This window comes from Pleurodeles waltl, chromosome 5 (assembly GCF_031143425.1).
Source record: "Pleurodeles waltl isolate 20211129_DDA chromosome 5, aPleWal1.hap1.20221129, whole genome shotgun sequence".
In the NCBI taxonomy this organism is placed as follows: Eukaryota; Metazoa; Chordata; class Amphibia; order Caudata; family Salamandridae; genus Pleurodeles; species Pleurodeles waltl.
This window is the reverse complement of record NC_090444.1, coordinates 1,857,498,416-1,857,516,603: the sequence shown is the minus strand read 5'-3', so window position 1 is coordinate 1,857,516,603 and position 18,188 is coordinate 1,857,498,416. Positions and strand designations below refer to the sequence as shown.

Sequence of the window (18,188 nt, the reverse complement as noted above, 5' to 3'; positions counted from 1 at the left end):
GGGGACTATTGCTAACTAATGGGATGACCTGTGCTATGCATACTTTGCTTGCCTTTCACCTCTTCCATTATGTAAAACTTGTGCAATTTTGAACTGCCTATGTAATTTACCGTTCCATGTGTTATGCTTGTGAAACCTCATATTCGTCTGTAACATGTCACTTCCTCTGTAAAGTGCTGTACCACCTTTGAGCAATGCCTTTGCTTTGCAAAATTAAATAAATACATATTTTTCTGTGCCTTTCCCAGATACCCACGCTCTCCTCTTAGATGACTGTTTCCAACCAATAGTAACCTACAATAGGAAACTCAAACCTGTTCATGTACAAGTAAAGTCTGGGCTTTGTTGAACATCTGAACTGCAGACATCTGTGTTCTTTCCAAGTAATATAGGAGCAGATGATTATTCCATAAATAAATGTTGATAACTCTCCTGGTGGAAGTGAACTATCTTCTGGTAGATATGGTGAGGATAATTGACTCTAGACAGTAATGTTACAGAGCTTTCCTCTTAACCTGCATTCAATCTTTTTTTGCTCAGCTCATTCACCAATTACCAATAGTTTTGCTGGACATCCACGTGTCTTAATCTTATGCTACATGACATCTGTAATGTAAGCAGCAGGAATGAATGGATGCTTCTTCATTCCTTTCATGAGGGAGCGAACCTCTTTTCCAAAAGAACTCTGCTTTGCTGATTGCATGACAGCTGTACGACCTTGGTCTTCATGCTCTGTCTGTCTCTAAATGACTAAAAGTCGTTTTTTAGGTCTTGCCAGGCTAATGTTTTCCAAAAATATCTTAACAAAAATACATTCACATGTAAAGGCTTTTGATCAACTCTCTTTTCTGTTGGTCTATTTAAATTTCACTTGAATTATGTTTCCTCTCAATATAACACAAAGCATATATCAACAGCTCATCCCATTTCAACCCTTGGATACCTTCACTGTACCTGACTGTTTTTGACATCTCTACATAAAAATAGTCCTACCCCCAGCCATCCCCCCACAAATAAATGAGAATTTCAAGGCTCTTGTATTTACCAGTAAGAATGCCTATGTGCGATAAGAGTAATCAGCTATTTCAATAGCAAGCAAAACCTTTATTGAAAGTTGCAATAGTAACTCACCATCATAAACCAACTTTCGACAAATCTAAGTAATTATACAAAAGTAAACATGCACAACTCATTACACTATATGCAAATTATGAAGTTGATGCCATGCCACCTAAGCTTTATGAGTGACGTTTCAGGCAATTGCACCTGGCCCTAGAGGGAAGCCTAGTAATAAACTGAACTTCACCTGCTTTGGGAAAAAACGTCAGACATTTCCAACCCAACACAAGAAGCACTTAAAGTAACTAAAATTCATACATTTATATACATGTTTAAAAAAGATTTCAGATTATTTTTATCCATTGGTTGACTCAACTCACCTTGATGTTGTATAGCGAAACAAAGTAGAAGGACAATGAGTTTTACTAAACACAGCAGTAATTCGCTGACACATGTATAGAGAAACTTTCTGAAATGTTAACTTGAAGGCACTGGAATATATTAATGTAAGCTAGTTCCTACTTTTATTTGGATGTCATCACAAATGCACAGTAATCAAGATATTTATTGAACTTTGCAATACTGATTGACTAATCATCACAAACCAGCTTTGGTATATTTATTTATTGTGTAACACACAACCACAAATCACTAGAGTAACTGAGCCTATATGGAAATTCCTAGGTTGAAGCTACACCCCTGACCCTTATGAATGACACTTCAAGTATTTACTTCTGGGAACGCGAGAGGAGCCTAATAATAAATTGCAAAATTATAGCGTTGTCAGCAAGGCCGTTATAGTATCAGGGTGCAGAAGGTTCTGGCTTGCAATTGGGTGCTCAATTGGGGCATGGATGTTCACGTAGTTTTGGAAAAAGTATTGTATTGGCCCTTTAGTGACACGCATATTTTAGCTAGTTTCATGGTGTGCACCTTTTAGAAACATATCTTAATTTGTTCATTTATTTTAGCAAGCCTGCTTTGCACATTGTTTCATATTATAATCAGCTGTGTCATTCCAAGAAGACAGAGTTCACGTAGCACATCTCTTATCAAGACATCGTACAGCATGCATTTTATCCATCGTCCAAGGCTGTTATGTACGTAACATGATATGTTAACATGTATTGCCCGCCCTGGGGGCAGCTCCTATTAAAAAAGCACTATATATCATCAGGCCTGTTCCACAAACTGTATGTGAATTATTATATAAACAACACATAGGCCTAAGGAGGTTAGAGGACATTCCAGTCATGACCATAATGGAATGCACATCATATTGCGAACAGCTTTGCTGATCCTGGCACTGACTCTCCAGGTTCCCAAGAGGATTGCTAATCAGACAACTGGCAGACCCCTGCTATCCTATTCAGTTATGGGGTGGGGGTACTCCCTTACATCAGGACTGGCATATGGGTTACCACTACTGTGCTCTCAGATCAAGACATAAGGGTTAGGCTGGAACCACTAGAACTTCTAGAACCATACAAAATGGTGGGGTTGTTCATCTTCTCTACAAGAGGTGTATCAATGATCACTGTATTATCTTTTATCTGCCTTATAATCACAGGTCATGCTTTTTACATTAGGATGCAATTGCTTCAATAAATGCATTGAAATCCAGTTAGAATATTCTCTTTCATTGGCATGTGTGAGTCACTGAGCAAATGGGTGACAGGGGTATGATCTGTTTCCATGACTTTCCAGAGGAGTCAAAGTGTCAGGTTTGGGTTGGCACAAATCATTATTACCCTGATCGGGGTGGATGAGGCACTGTGAGCTAGCCAGAAGGTAGACCAACAGTTTCAGATGGGGCCGACAGTCTCCCACATGCTGCAGTGCTACCGCCCAAACCAAGCAATCTTTTGATCATAATAGGAGCCAAGAGATAAAAGGATTGAGCTAACAGCTCAGAATCTCTCACACACAACATTAATTAATGTCTATATTCAGACGTTATACTCACTCTCAGTGTACTACATTGTTTTCTTGTATTGTTGGCTAGGCGTATTGCTTCTTATTTCTTATTGTGGACTTTTAAAGCCTGTGAATTAACGATCACATGTCCATCAATGCCTGCAGAGTATAAGCAGTTTAAGACAGCCATGCTTTAATGTGTTTCCACCTAGGTATGGCCGGCGTACGATGCTCCTGGTATGCTGTGTGTGCTCAGTGGTGTTTGAGATGACCGCTGCAGTATCTGTCAATTATCCCATGTTTGTAGTCTTCCGGTCTCTTGCTGGTGTGACTCTTTCTGGTTTTCCCATGCTCACAACTGCATTAGGTAAGTAAAGTGTTTTTTAGAAGTTGAATGCTTTTTAACAACAATAAATGGGGACCAAATATAGGCCGACAGCACCCAAAAAAGTGTCCCCATTTGATGATCAGAATCTTTTGCAACTCATTGATTTCTTGGTACTTGGTTTTATTTGTGAAGAAATATGTGATAAATGACGAAGTATTTCTCCAGCTCCTCTAACTTCTCTATTAGCCTTTCTCTCTCCTACACCTCCTTTCATTCCACCCCTAAACACTACTAATCTTCCCTCAGCTCTTCATCCAATCTTCTCATCTTCTCAGCTCTTTCTGTAACATGTTAGCTGAAATGTCAGGACCTGTTGATGGTATCACATGTCATGGAACCACTTGGCAAATTGTGTAAAAAGTAAAAAAAAAAAAAAGAAATTGTGATTTTCTGTCCCCTCTTGCAACTAATTGGATGTATACACTGTATTTAGATATTTTTGGGTGTTTGGGTATTTTTTATTTTTCTGGAACAGAAAGTGGTTATTGTTCATGATTACAGCTCCCATTGACCATCCTATTTCTGGTTCCCCTCTGTTCTCTCTGGAGAATTTGTACTAACAGTGCTTGCTCGCTTCTGCATGCCCTGCAATAACAGGACTCTAAACTTTTATTGCCTTGTTGTTCCAAAGCATTAAGAAGGCAAGTAAGTGAGAGGCTGGAGATAGCTTTGTCCCACTGATATTGTGCAAACATCAACAATTTTACAACATATGAGGGCAAAGGGTGATTGGTCGATGGCTCAATCTGACCATGACACAGTAGCTCAGCCAGCACTTAACTATGACAAAAGTGCTAAATACAGTGGGCAATACCCTGCTAAATGGTTGAAGAACACCATCAACCTTACTGGCTGGTAGGCCATCAAACACTAAATTGCCACGAAGGGCTTTGCAAACCTTTAGAAGTTGATGACGTGACTACATGTGACTAATAACACTTATCGAGAAGCATCAACATTAATTTATTTTTGCTACACAAAATGACATATGTAAATACTCAATTTTGTTTGAAGCAACACAAACTAGCCTTAAATCTCTAACTGTGGTCTTTTGGTTTAGCAGATGAAGAAACTGAGGCAGAACTGATTTGACCAAGGTCTCACAAAGCTTTTGAGTGTGAAAGCTGGGTAAAGACAGTTGTCATATGATGCATAGTTTCCCTTTGTACAGAAAGTTTAAAAGTAGTTGTTCTCTGGTTGTATCAGCTGCCCAATGTGCAACATAGTAAGCTTAGAGGGCAGCAGTGCCTAATGAAGGACTTTTGGGAGGCATTTCCTCTTTGCCCTAATAACTTCAAAGTGCAATGGCAGAAATGAATAAAAATGTATAGTTAATATTATTACACCTTATAATAATCATAGTATAAATAGAATGTTTGAGTTTGTTTTTACTTATTTATTTATTGCAAAATGAATTCCTATGGGAAAATGCTGAGGTTCAGGTCTCTCTCCCTATCATACAAACTCTCATTGGTTAATCATACACCTCTCAAATTTTTGTCTCTCTCTTTCATTCCAATTATGCCTATGGCCCAATTAAAAGAGCAGAAGATAGAGAATATTTGTGTGCTATATCGAAGTTGGCTCTTCTTTCAGGAATTCTGATAGGAGATACAATCACTGATTTTGAATTTGACAGACAGGTACTCATCACAACCATAATAGATACCCTGTTAGCCCTATCACAAGCTCATTATACTCTAATGCACTTGTAATAAGGAAAACAGAATATACCTAAGGTCCCAAAGTGTGTGTGAATGTGGGGAGGGTGTACATGTGTATGTGGGGTAATTGTATTGTGTGGGTGTGGGTGTGAGTGTGTGCGTGGGGCTGTGTGAGTGTGTGTGTTTGTGTGAGTTTGTGTATCAGTGTGTATTCGAAGTTGTGTTGGTGTATGACTGTATATGAGGGGCTGTATGACTGTGTAGGTGAGTGCATGTGTGGGGTAGTATATGTGTTTGAAACTATGGGCCTCATTACAACCTCGGCGGTCTTTCAAAAAGACCACCGAGGCTGCGGGAGCCAGAATACCGCCATTGCCGGAGGTATTCCTGGCTCCCTATTATGACTTTTCCTCTGGGCCAGCGGACGGTAACAGTGTTACCGTCCGTTGGCCCAGCGGAAAAGTCACATCAACATTGCTGCCGGCTGGTAATAGAGCCGGCGGCAATGCTGATGTGCAGCGGGTGCAGTAGCACCTGTCGCGCATTTCACTGCCTGAAATTTGGGCAGTGAAATGCGCAAATGGGCTATGCCTGGGGGCCCCTGCACTGCCCATGCCAAGTGCATGGGCAGTGCAGGGGCCCGCAGGGGCACCCCAAGTCCCCTTACCGCCAGCCTTTCCATGGCGGTGTTTACTGCCACGGACAGGCTGGCAGTCGGGGACTCATAATCCCCAGGGCAGCGGTGCTTGCACCGCTGCCCTGGGGATTATGACCGCCAGGCAGAAGCCTGGCGGTATGTTGGAGGGGCCGGCGGTATGGCTTTGGCTATTGCGCCACGGTCATAATAGCTGGCGGAACACCGCCAGCCTGTCGGCGGTGTTACCGCCAGCTTACCGCCGGCCGCCAGGGTCGTAATGACCCCCTATGTGTCTGGAGTTGTTAGAGTATGTGTGGGGTTCTGTGAATGTGTGTATGAACGTAGGATTGTGTGCGTGTGAGTGTGTCGTATTGTGTGAATGTGTGTATGAGTGTGAGGTTGTGTGAGTGTATGTTGGGTTGTGTGTGTGTGTTTGTGTGAGTGTATGTGAGGTTGTGTGCTTTAGTGTCTGTGTGACAGTTGCGTATATGTGTAGGTGTGTCTGTGGGGGTTGTGTGTGTCAGAGTATGTATGTGGAGGTCTGTTGGTGCATTTGTGCCTCTGTGTGTATATAGGATTGTGTAATAGAGTGTCAGTATGTGTGGAGGAGGTGTGTGGGTTTGTGTGTCCGTGTGTGTCGGTGTGCTTGTGTGTGTATGGTGGTGTTTGTGTGGGCTTGTGTGTCAGTATGTATGTAGGGGGCTGTGTAGGTGTATCTGCATGTGTGTAACTATGTGTGATGTGTGGGTTAGTGTGTGTGGGGGTGTATGGTTTTTGTATATTGCTGTATGAGTTTGTGTGAATTAGTTACTGTGTATTTCTGAGGTTATATGTGTGCATGTGTGTGTGAATGTTTGTGGATTATGTGGGTGTGTGTGAACATGATTATGGGGGTCATTATGACCCTGGCGGAAGGCGGAGAAGCGGCGGTAAGACCGCCAACAGGCTGGCGGTCTTTTTTTTGTACTATGACCATGGCGGTTACCGCCATGGACATCCGCCGCTCCCAGCGGCCGTCACTATACCGGCGGCGGTATTTTGACCCGGCTTACCGCCGTGGATTTCCTGCGGTTGGACCCGCCATGAAATCCATGGCGGTAAGCACTATCAGTGCCAGGGAATACCTTCCCTGGCACTGATAGGGGTCTCCCCCACCCCGACTCCCCCCACCACCCCTGCCACCCCCCAAAGGTGGCAGGACCCCCCTCCCCTCTCCGACCCCCAACATAACATCATTCATACACACACGACACGCACGCAGGCACCACCAACACACAGACACGCACACACACCGACATACATGCCAACATCCACACACACACAGTCAGACACGCGCACCCACATTCACACATACACGCACACATCCATACAGACATACCTACAGACATACACGCACTCATTTCCAAAAACACAACACCCCCGCAAGCATACACGCACTCACACACCCCCTCTACATACACACACACACACCCCCATGCACGCACACAACACCCCCGTACCCCCTCCCCTCACGGACGATCGACTTACCTGGTCTAATGATCCTCCGGGAGGGGACGGGAGCCATGGGGTCAGCTCCGCCGACACCACACCGTCAACAGAACACCGCCACGGCGAATCACAGGATGTGATTCGCTGGGCGGTGTTCTGTTGGCGTGGCGGTGGAGGTGGAACAACCTCCACTTCCCCGCCTCCCGCCAGTATGACTGTTGGCGGCTCTCCATCTGTAAAAGGACAGAGAGCTGCCAACGGTCATAATAGGCCGAGCGGCAAACCGCCACCACTGACGGTGTTCCGCACGGCGGTACCTCGGTGGTCTTGGAAAAAGACCGCTGAGGTCAAAATGACCCCCTATGTGTCTGCAAATGTGTGAATATGTGCATGAATGTGGGATTGTGCGGCTGTGTGTATGGGGTTGTGTGGATATGTGGGTGACTGTGGGTTTATGTGTGCATCAGTGTGTGCAAGGGTGATTGTGTGTGTGTGTTTAAGTGTGGGTGTGTAGGAAAGTAGCCTCTTTCTAGCATGGTTACACCCACTTTTGGCCTGTTTTTGAGTGTGTGTCAGTGTGTTTTTACTGTGTCAGTGGGATCCTGTTAGCCAGGACCCCAGTGCTCATAGATAAAAACCTATATGTCAGTGTGTTTTGCCTGTCTCACTGGGATCCTGCTAGCCAGGACCCCAGTGCTCATAGTTTGTGGCCTAATGTGTGTGCCTGTGTAATGCCTAACTGTGTCACGGAAACTCTGTTAACCAGAACCTCAGTGCTTATGCTCTCTCTGCTTTTACATTTTTCATTGTAGGTCAGTGACTACATTTACCAATTTCAATTGGAATACTGGACCTCCCTTATAAGTCCCTAGTATATGGTACCTAGGTACCCAGGGCATTGGGATTCCAAGAGATCCATATGGGCTGCAGCATTTCTTTTGCCACTCATAGGGAGCTCAGACAAACCCTTACACAGGACTGCCATTGCAGCATGCGTGAAATAGTGCACACACTGTTTCACAGCCATCTTCACTGCACTTAAGTAACTTATAAGTCACCTAAATGTCTAACCTTCACTTACTGAAGGTTAGGTGCAAAGTTACTAAGTATGAGGGCACCCTTGCACTAGCAAAGGTGCCCCTTACATAGTTCAGGGCCATTTCCCCAGACTTTGTGAGTGCAGGGACGCCATTACACACGTGCACTACATATAGGTCAATACCTATATGTAGCTTCACAATGGTAACTCCAAATATGGCCATGTAATATGTCTATGGTCATGGAATTGTCCCCCCATTTCAAATGTGGTATTGGAGAGCCAATTCCATTCATCCTGGGGGCTCCACAATAGACCCCCAGTACTGCCAACCAGCTCTCTAAGGCTTGCACTGCAGCTACAGATGCTGCCACCTCACAAACAGGGTTCTGCCCTCCTGGGGTCTGGGCAGCCCAGTCCCAGGAAGGCAGAACAAAGCATTTCCTCTGAGAGCAGGATTTTACACCCTCTCCTTTGGAAATAGGTGTTACAGGCTGGGGAGGGGTAGCCTCCACCAGCCTTTGGAAATGCTTTGAAGGGCACAGATGGTGCCCTCCTTGAATACACCAGTCTACCCTGGTTCAGGGACCCATTCTCCCCTGCTCTGGCAGGAAACTGGACAAAGGAAAGGGGAGTGACAACTCCCCAGTCCATCACCACCCCAGGGGTGGTGCTCAGAGCTCCTCCAGTGTGTCCCAGACTTCAGCCATCTTGCTTTGCAAGGTCTGGGGGCACTCTGGAGGGCTCTGAGTGGCCAGTGCCAGCAGGTGACGTCAGAGACCCCTCCTGATAGGTCCATACATGATAAGGTAGCCAATCGCCCTCTCAGGGCTATTTAGGGTCTCTCCTATGGGTTCTCTTCAGATTCTGCTTGCAAGTTTCCTTCAAGAATCCTCTGCAACAACTTCAGACTCTTCTGACTTTGGATCAACTGCACCTCCTACAAGAAACGCTGTAACTGTAACAAAGTGTCTACAATAGACACTTTTCTTCATCAACCTCAGCTCCAAGTCAGCAACTGCAACAGTTTCCATGGTGTGCACACTGCACCAGAAGAATCAAAGAAATCTCCAGTGGGGTGACGGAGTCACTCCCCTGCTCCAAGCAGGCACCTTCGAAGACGACAACTGTTACCCTGGGACTCCTTCTCAACAACGAGCATGCTCCTAAGGACACAGAGGGTGGACATCATCGACATAGACTTTCCTGAGGTCCTGCTGATGCAATTTGGAGGAGGTAAGACCTTGCCTTCCATGAGAGTAATGGTACCCCTGTGTACTGTGCCTTCTTCGCCTCCTGAGGCCTTTGTGCATTCTTTACACAATTCCTTCATGCACAGCCTAGCCCAGGTCTCCATCACTCCATCCTGTGATTCTCAACTCACTGAATTGTTCTCCGGAAGCGTGGAACCTTCTTTTGTTGTGCTGCATGAACTGCGTTTTGCACCTCCTTTGAACCCCGATTCTGTGACTCCCGGGGGTGCTGGCTGGAATCTTGAGGGCCCTCTAAGGTGCTGAGAGCCCCCTTATCCTCATCACATAGAGTTGAGACCCCCAGATCCCTTTTGGGGCCGTCCAGCGCCATTTTTATGCAAAATGCACTTTTGTCATAGCCAAGGCATGTTGGTGCCTTCCAACACAAAATCTTGTCTACAACGATCTTCACGCCGTGTGTCATCTTTTGCATCATGCAGGAACCCACTGGCATCTTCCTAGGGTGCATTTCTGCAGTCATCGACTAACCAGGGACTCTTCTTTTGTACCCTCTTCTGGGTTGGCATTTTGGTAACACTGAGTATTGTATTTACTTGTGTACAAGTATTGTGTAACTATAAGTGATATTGCATGAGCTTTGTATGTCTCCTAGTTCAGTCTAAGCTGCTCTGCTATAGCCACCTCTACCAGCCTAAGCTGCTAGAACACTACTACATTTCATTAATAAGGGATAACTGGACCTGGTATAAGGTGTACGTACCCAAGGTACCCACCAAACCAAGCTAGCCTCCTACAGGGGGCTATACCCTTCAGTGTATGTGCATGTGGGGTTGTGTTTACCTCTGTACGTGTGGAGTTGTGTTGGTGTGTGTGAGTGGGTATGTGGGGTTGTGTGAGTTTGTGTGTCAGTGTATGTTTGAAGATATGTGAGTGTGTGTGAGTGTGAGTGTGAGGGGATTGAGTGGGTTTGTTTCAGTGTGTGTGTGTTGGGTTCTGGGCCGACTGTATGTGAGAGTGTGTTATATATGTCACAGTGTGTGTGTGTGGTTGTGTGGGTGTATGTGTGCGTATGTGAATGGGGGGACTGTGTGGGTGTCAATGTGATTGTGTGGTTGTGTGACTTTGTGAATAAGTGTGTGTATGGAGGTGTGTGGTTATGTCTATGAGTGTGGTGGTGTGTGTAAGTGAAACAGTGTGTGGGGGTTAAGTGGGTCTGTGTTTTGGGCCTGCAGAGCCATCCTTAAGCCTAAGAGCTGTGTTGTATGCCGCTCTGGGCACCATAATTATTCAGCTAATCTGACAAATGGCAAAGAAAACGTCCTTAAACCATTTTCACCATGCTTCGACCTTTGATACCACCTGTTAGAAATTGGGTTTCTGGTTGGCAGATGTATGTCCCTTCTCCAAGTAGAGATGTAAACCATAAATAAGCCTGTCCTCCTCCTCTGGTAGCTTGGCACAGAGCCAGCAGGTTTAAATTAAGAGGCAATGTGAAAAGTAAAACAGTAAAAAAGTGAAAACACCACACAAAAAGACACAACACCTGGTTATAGAAATAGAGCTTAATTTTTATGAACAAAACAAGTCCAAAACAAGACAAATCCAATAAATAGAAGTCAATATATACATTTTTAAAGATTAGAATGCAATTTAATGCTTAGAAGCATAAAGTGCCAAACGAGGAGATCTGGTCGCACTAGACCGGTTTAAATCCAAATGTTCAGGCCAACAGCAATGGCATGCAGGTTGGATACAGCCCCAGACAAGTCCCACTGAAGTTTAACATTCTCAAAAGTTGAGCCAAGAGACCCGTTCACGGAGAAGAAGCTTGCTGGGAGCAAGGAGAGCATCACTGGTGATGGTCCGTGGCTGCATATCACGAACAGGTGGACTGGAGCCTCGCAGTCACAAGCAGTGATACCTGCTGTACGAAAAGACAAACTTGTGGCTACTTGCACTGGTTCTTCATGCAAGTGGTGTGGTTTGGGTGCAGTTTGGGCCCGTTTGCAGTTGCAAAGAGACCACAAGCTTAATTTCAAGGGCCAAAAACTACTTCCAAGGGCACAGGAGAGAAGAGGCGCCTCTTGGGGATCAGGGGCTGGTTGAAGACAAGTCCAGGAGCTGTGTCAGGTGTGTTGGAAAACTTTTGTGTCCCTAATACTTCAGAAGAACAGGAGGTAAGCCAGCATAGCCCTTAATATCACTCTAGTTCTGGGTTGGAGAGATTCAGGTCCAGTATTTCTCACTACTAGGCAAGAAGGACAGCAGGCAGCAGGTCAGCATAGCAGAGCAGGAGTCTAACAGAGTCCAGCACAATGACAGTCCTTTCAGCAGTCCTTCCTGGCAGAGTATCCACAGGCCCAAAATGTACTGAGTTGGTGGTGTCCTTTGAAGTAGGAGAGACTTCAAAGATGCATTTGAAGTGCACAGAGTCCATGCCCTTCATGCCCTGGCTCCAGGCTCTCTAGAGGGGGGCTATGAGGCCCCTTGTGTTGGACCAGGACACAGCCCTATCAGGTGTAAGTGTCAGCGCCTCCCTCCCATCCCGCCCAAGATGGCCCATCAGGCTGTGGATGGCCCATCAGTCACCCCTAAGATACCTTTGTGTGTGAGTCTCTGAAGGGATGCACAAGAGCCCAGCTGTGTGTTCAGACACAGGCGTAGAAGGCACCAGATGGTAAGAATAAGAAAATGCCAACTTTCTAAAAGTGGCATTTTCAGAATTACAATTTAAAATCAAACTTCATAATGAGTTAGGATTTTAAAATGTGATTCCAGAAATACCAAACTTGGGGGTCTCATATCTTTCCAATTGGAATTTACACTTATAAGATGTGATAAGGCAATCCCAATGCTAACCTATGGGAGAGATAGGCGTTGCTGTTGTGAAAAACAACTAAGAGTTGTTTATTACCGGGACATGTAAAACTTAAAAGTGCATGTCCTACTTTTTAAATATACTGCAATCTGCCCTTGGCCTGTCTAGGGCCTACTTTAGGGGTCACTTATATGTACTAAAAGGGAAAGTTTGGGTGTGGCAAGAGGGTTAACTTACCAGGTCAACATGCCAGTTTAAAACTGTCTACACAAGCTCCCCAATGTTAGGCCTGAGACATGTTTTAAGGGCTACTTAAGTGAATGGCACAATCAATGCTGCAGGTCCACTAGTAGCATTTAACTTACAGGCTCTAGGCACAAGTAGTGCACTTTACTAGGGTCTTTTAAGTAAATAAAATACACCAATTATGGATAAGTGAATGTTACCATGTTTTAAGTAGAGAACACATGCACATTAGCTCTGGGTAGCAGTTGTAAAGTGCCCAGAGTCCTAAAGCAAACAAAAATTAAATTAGCAAAAAGATCAGGAGGAAGGCAAAACATTTGGAGATGACTTTGCATAAAGGGCCAGGTGGTCCAACACTTCCCAGCCCCTCCATTTACTCCTCTGCCCTGACCTTTGCATCAATATTGTCCCATGTTTTTTAGTAGTTAGGGACCGAGCCACTAAATCCTATGACGGTGGCCTCAACTTACTGTTCAAGTTGCGGCCAGTCAATCAGATTGCACAGTTGAGCTAGCAGAGTGATATTTCCTACAGAAACCACAGCAAGCTCACCTTCTGGACAAAGATCTAGTTTGTGAAAATCTGTTAAGCCAGTTTGGTGGTGCTGTGTCTAATTTTCCTTTGTAAAACTAAATTGGGACAATAAGTTTCAGAACCTCCTTTTCCCCAGCCCCCGCTTGATGGATCACCTTGAAACGTTCTAGGAAAGTGTTTAGGTGGATTAATGTTTGTTTTGAGAGCTTTCATGAGGACTTGTCAAACGGCACTAGTTATAAGGAACCCCAAAAACCAATTTCCAATGGAACTGTGGTCCTAACAATAAGAATCTAGTGGCAACAGTGTGCTGTAAACAAACAAAAAACACAGATCTGGGCCAGGTCCTCGGATGAGTAGCATATTATAGTTAACTGGGAGGGGGCAAGTTCCTTACCTCCCTGAGCCTCCCTGAGGCCTCGAGGAACCCACCGCCTCATGCTATATTGTGTTACGGGAAGAGGTCACACTGCCCCCTCTCCTGAGCTTCTACAAGGCCTCTGGCCCTGGGACCTCATTCACAAGGACAATCTTTAAATTAAAGGGGATGGACATGAGGTCCCCCTCCTCGAGCCTCTTTGAGGCCTAAATGACCCCACCACCGGGGCTATCTTTAAAAGAAAGGAGAGGTATGCAGACCCCCCCCCCCCCCAGGCTCTATAAGGCCCTAGGACCTCATCCTATGGGGCTGTTATTCAAATTAGGGGAGCAATGTGCATCCCACTTCCCAAGGCATTTAAGGCCCAGGGAACTCATCCCCAGTGCAAAATTCAAATTAAGGTGAGGTGGTGTTTCCCCATGGAATGGAGGATGTGCTCCCCTGGGCCAGCGCTGGTAGTATTGCTCAGGGAGGAAGGCCACATGCCGCTCTCTACTTGAAATGAATATCAATCTCGGGATGGGTCCCTGGGGTCAGTATTGGCCAGAGGAAGGAGGCTGCATGACCCTTCTGATTCAAATGATTGTCTTGCTCCAAATCATTTTAAGGCTTGTGGGATGACCCACATCCCCATACCCATAAATACAACTATTTGCCCCAGGAGATGGGGTCCCCGGTGCCTGCAGTGGTTTGGGGTGATGGCTACATGGCCCCTCCTCAATATAAAGAATTGCTTGCTTCCAGCGACACCCAAGATGAGTGCTGGCAGGGAAGCTGACAGGACTAATGGGGTCTTTGGCTCCCATTGTAGCCCCAATGAAACGAAATGGTAATGGGTGTTCCAAATTGGCATGGGACACCCACAGTAATAATTTCAAATAATAAAAGTGGAAAATGAATGATAAATGAGCAGCAAGAGACACTCATTTATTATTCATTGCTTCGAGCAAGGAAGGTCCCATAATGCTCTAGGCCTTTTTCCATATACCTATGTTATTTTGCTGGTAGCCCGCCTAGGAGAGGCAGGAGAATCACCAAACAGTTTTTAATGTGCACACCCCGAGCAACATTAAAAAAATACTGTAATTCTCTTGGGTCATTAAATCCTTGACCGCAGAGGAGCTTATCATATATATTAAAAGCACGCCAAGCTGGAGCTGTATACTCTTCAGATGGAGTGCGGGGGGACCTGTAGCGGTTTGTTCTATGGTTGAACTTTGTACCTTGAAAAATGCTAAAATAAAGACTCAAATACTTGTTAATGTTTTATTAAAGGATCTATTAAAAATATGTTCTTGCAATAACTTTTATTAATCATTTCAATGTGTGAATTTATGAAATATACACAAGTTATTTGTGACTTTCTGTCAAAGTGAGTACTTTTGCTTTACATAGAATGAGAAACTTTAAATTGTTACACTGTGTGCTCCAGCCTATGCCCTGAACCCAACTCCATGCAGCAACACCGTGCACAATCAGGTTTTGGGTGAACTCCCTGCTGCACATGGCTTTTAGTTTAGAGTTGGGCAGCGGGGGATTGTCGGCAAAGCTTGGCTTTAGGTAAAGCCCATACCCATCACTCCCATGCCACACAGCTCAGAACTTCAGGGAGTAAGGTGCTGGCAGGGGGGTTGGGCACAATGGACACTAATGGACATCCTACTACACTTAAAGAAAACACTGAAACAAACAAAAGTAAAAGTGATGTTAAAGTTTGTGGGAGACTGGCCCGGTTTGTAGTGGGTACCTATGGTAATTACACCTTATACCAGGTTCAGTTATCCCTTCTTAGTGAAGTGTAGGCAGTGCTAGAAGTCAGCCTCCCTAGCGGTAGCTGTAGCTGAGCAGCCAAGGCTTATCTAGGAGACATGCAAAGCTCATGCAATACAACTGTGTAGGAGGCTGGCCTGGCTTGTAGTGGGTACCAAGGGGTACTTACACTCTGTACCAGGTCCAGTTATCCCTTATCAGTGTAGAAGAGGTGTTTCTAGCAGCTTAGGCTGATAGAAGGTAGCTATAGCAGAGCAGCTTAGGCTGAACTAGGAGACATGCAAAGCTCCTACTATACCACTGGTGTCATATGCACAATATCATAAGAAAACACAATACACAGATATACTAAAAATAAAAGTACTTTATTTTTATGACAATATGCCAAAAGTATCTCAGTGAGAACCCTCAGTATGAGGATGCCAAATATAAACAAGATATATGTACACAATACCAAAAATATGCAGTAATAGCAAAAGGAAGTAATGCAAGCAATGTAAAGTTACAGTAGATTGCAATAGGAGCACATAGGTATTGGGGCAACACAAACCATATACCCCAAAAGTGGAATGCGAACCACGAATGGACCCCAAACCTATGTGAGCCTGTAGAGGGTTGCTGGGACTGTAAGAAAACAGTGAGGGTTAGAAAAATAGCCCACCCCAAGACCCTGTAAGGTAGGTGTAAAGTGCACCTACAACCCCGAGAGAGCACAGAAGTCGTGATGGGGGGATTCTGCAAGGAAGACCAACACCAGGAAAGCAACAACAGTGGATTTCCGGACCTGAGTACCTGTAAGACAAGGGGACCAAGTCCAAGAGTCGCAACGGTGTCGAGAGTGGGCAGATGCCCAGGAAATGCCAACTGAGGATGCAAGGAAGCTGCCACCGGGTGGAAGAAGCTTGGTGTTTTGCTAGAACGAAGAGGACTAGGAACTTCCCCTTTGGAGGATTGATGTCCCACGTCGTGAAGAAGCTTGCAGAAGTGTTCCCATGCAGAAAGACTGCAAACAAACCTTGCTAGCTGCAAGGGTCGCAGTTAGGGTTTTTGGATGCTGCTGTGGCCCAGAAGGGACCAGGATGTCGCCACTTGGATGAGGAGACAGAGGGGGCGCCCAGCAAGTCAGGGAGCCCTCACAGAAGCAGGCAGCACCCGCAGAAGTACTGGATCAGGCACTTAGAAGAGGAGTGAACCAGAGTCCACCCGAAGTCAGAAAAGGGAGTCCCACGACGCCGGAGGACAACTCCTAACGTTGTGCACTGCAGGTTAGAGTGTCAGGGACCCAGGCTTGGCTGTACATGAAGGAAATCCTGGAAGAGTGCACAGGAGCCGGAGCAGCTGCAAATCACGTGGTACCCAGTAAAGCAGTCTAGCGTGGGGAGGCAAGGACTTACCTCCACCAAACTTGGACTGAAGAGTCACTGGACTGTAGGAGTCACTTGGACAGATTTGCTGAGTTCCAGGGACCACGCTCGTCGTGCTGAGAGGGGACCCAGAGGACCAGTGATGCAGTCTTTTGTTGCCTGCGGTTGCAGGGGGAAGATTCCGTCGACCCACGGGAGATTTCTTCAGAGCTCCTGGTGCAAGAAGGAGGCAGACTACCCCCAGAGCATGCACCACCAGGAAACAGGCGAGAAAGCCAGCAGGATGAAGCGATACAAGGTTGCAGTAGTCGTCTTTGCTACTTTGTTGCGGTTTTGCAGGCGTCCTGAGCAGTCAGCGGTCGATCCTTTGGCAGAAGGTGAAGAGAGAGATGCAGAGGAACTCTGGTGAGCTCTTGCATTCGGTATCTGAAGAATTCCCCAAAGCAGAGACCCTAAATAGCCAGAAAAGGAGGTTTGGCTACCTAGGAAGGAGGATAGGCTAGTAAGAAAGGTAAGAGCCTATCAGAAGGAGTCTCTGACGTCACCTGCTGGCCCTGGCTACTCAGAGCAGTCCAGTGTGCCAGCACACCTCTGAATCCAAGATGGCAGTGGTCTGGGGCACGCTGGAGGAGCTCTGGGCACCTCCCCTGGGAGGTGCAGGTCAGGGGAGTGGTCACTCTCCTTTCCTTTGTCCAGTTTCGCGCCAGAGCAGGGTTGGGGGATCCCTGAACCGGTGTAGACTGGCTTATGCAGAGATGGGCACCATCTGTACCCATCAAAGCATTTCCAGAGCCTGGGGGAGGCTACACCTCCCCAGCCCTGACACCTATTTCCAAAGGGAGAGGGTGTAACACCCTCTCTCTGAGGAAGTCCTTTGTTCTGCCTTCCTGGGCCAGGCCTGGCTGGACCCCAGGAGGGCAGAAACCTGTCTGAGGGGTTGGCAGCAGCAGCAGCTGCAGTGAAACCCCGGGAAAGGCAGTTTGGCAGTACCCGGGATCTGTGCTAGAGACCCGGGGGATGATGTAATTGTCACCCCAATGCCACAATGGCATTGGGGTGACAATTCCATGATCCTAGACATATTACATGGCCATGTTCGGAGTTACCATTGTGACGCTGTACATAGGTAGAGACCTATGTACAGTGCACGCGTGTAATGGTGTCCCCGCACTCACAAAGTCCGGGAAATTTGCCCTGAACGATGTGGGGGCACCTTGGCTAGTGCCAGGGTGCCCACACACTAAGTAACTTTGCACCCAAGATTCACTAGGTGAAGGTTACACATATAGGTGACTTATAAGTTACTTAAATGCAGTGGTAAATGGCTGTGAAATAACGTGGACGTTATTTCACTCAGGCTGCACTGGCAGGCCTGTGTATGAATTGTCAGATCTCCTTATGGGTGGCAAAAGAAATGCTGCAGCCCATAGGGATCTCCTGGAACCCCAGTACCCTGGGTACCTCAGTACCATATACTAGGGAATTATAAGGGTGTTCCAGTATGCCAATGTGAATTGGTGAAATTGGTCACTAGCCTGTTAGTGACAATTTAGAAAGCAGAGAGAGCATAACCACTGAGCTTCTGGTTAGCAGAGCCTCAGTGAGACAGTTAGTCATCATACAGGGAACACATACAAGGCACACTTATGAGCACTGGGGCCCTGGCTGGCAGGG

General features: G+C 46.1%; 1 protein-coding gene across 1 annotated transcript in view; it reads left to right on the top strand.

Annotated features, from left to right (window-relative positions):
• The window catches only part of LOC138296883 (solute carrier family 22 member 7-like), a 223,699-nt gene that overhangs the window by 106,653 nt on the left and 98,858 nt on the right, over positions 1-18,188 (top strand). Inside the window, exon 4 of the mRNA XM_069236376.1 lies at positions 3,189-3,343. Within this exon, the coding sequence (XP_069092477.1) occupies positions 3,189-3,343 (155 nt within the window). The remainder of the gene's footprint in view (positions 1-3,188; positions 3,344-18,188) is intronic.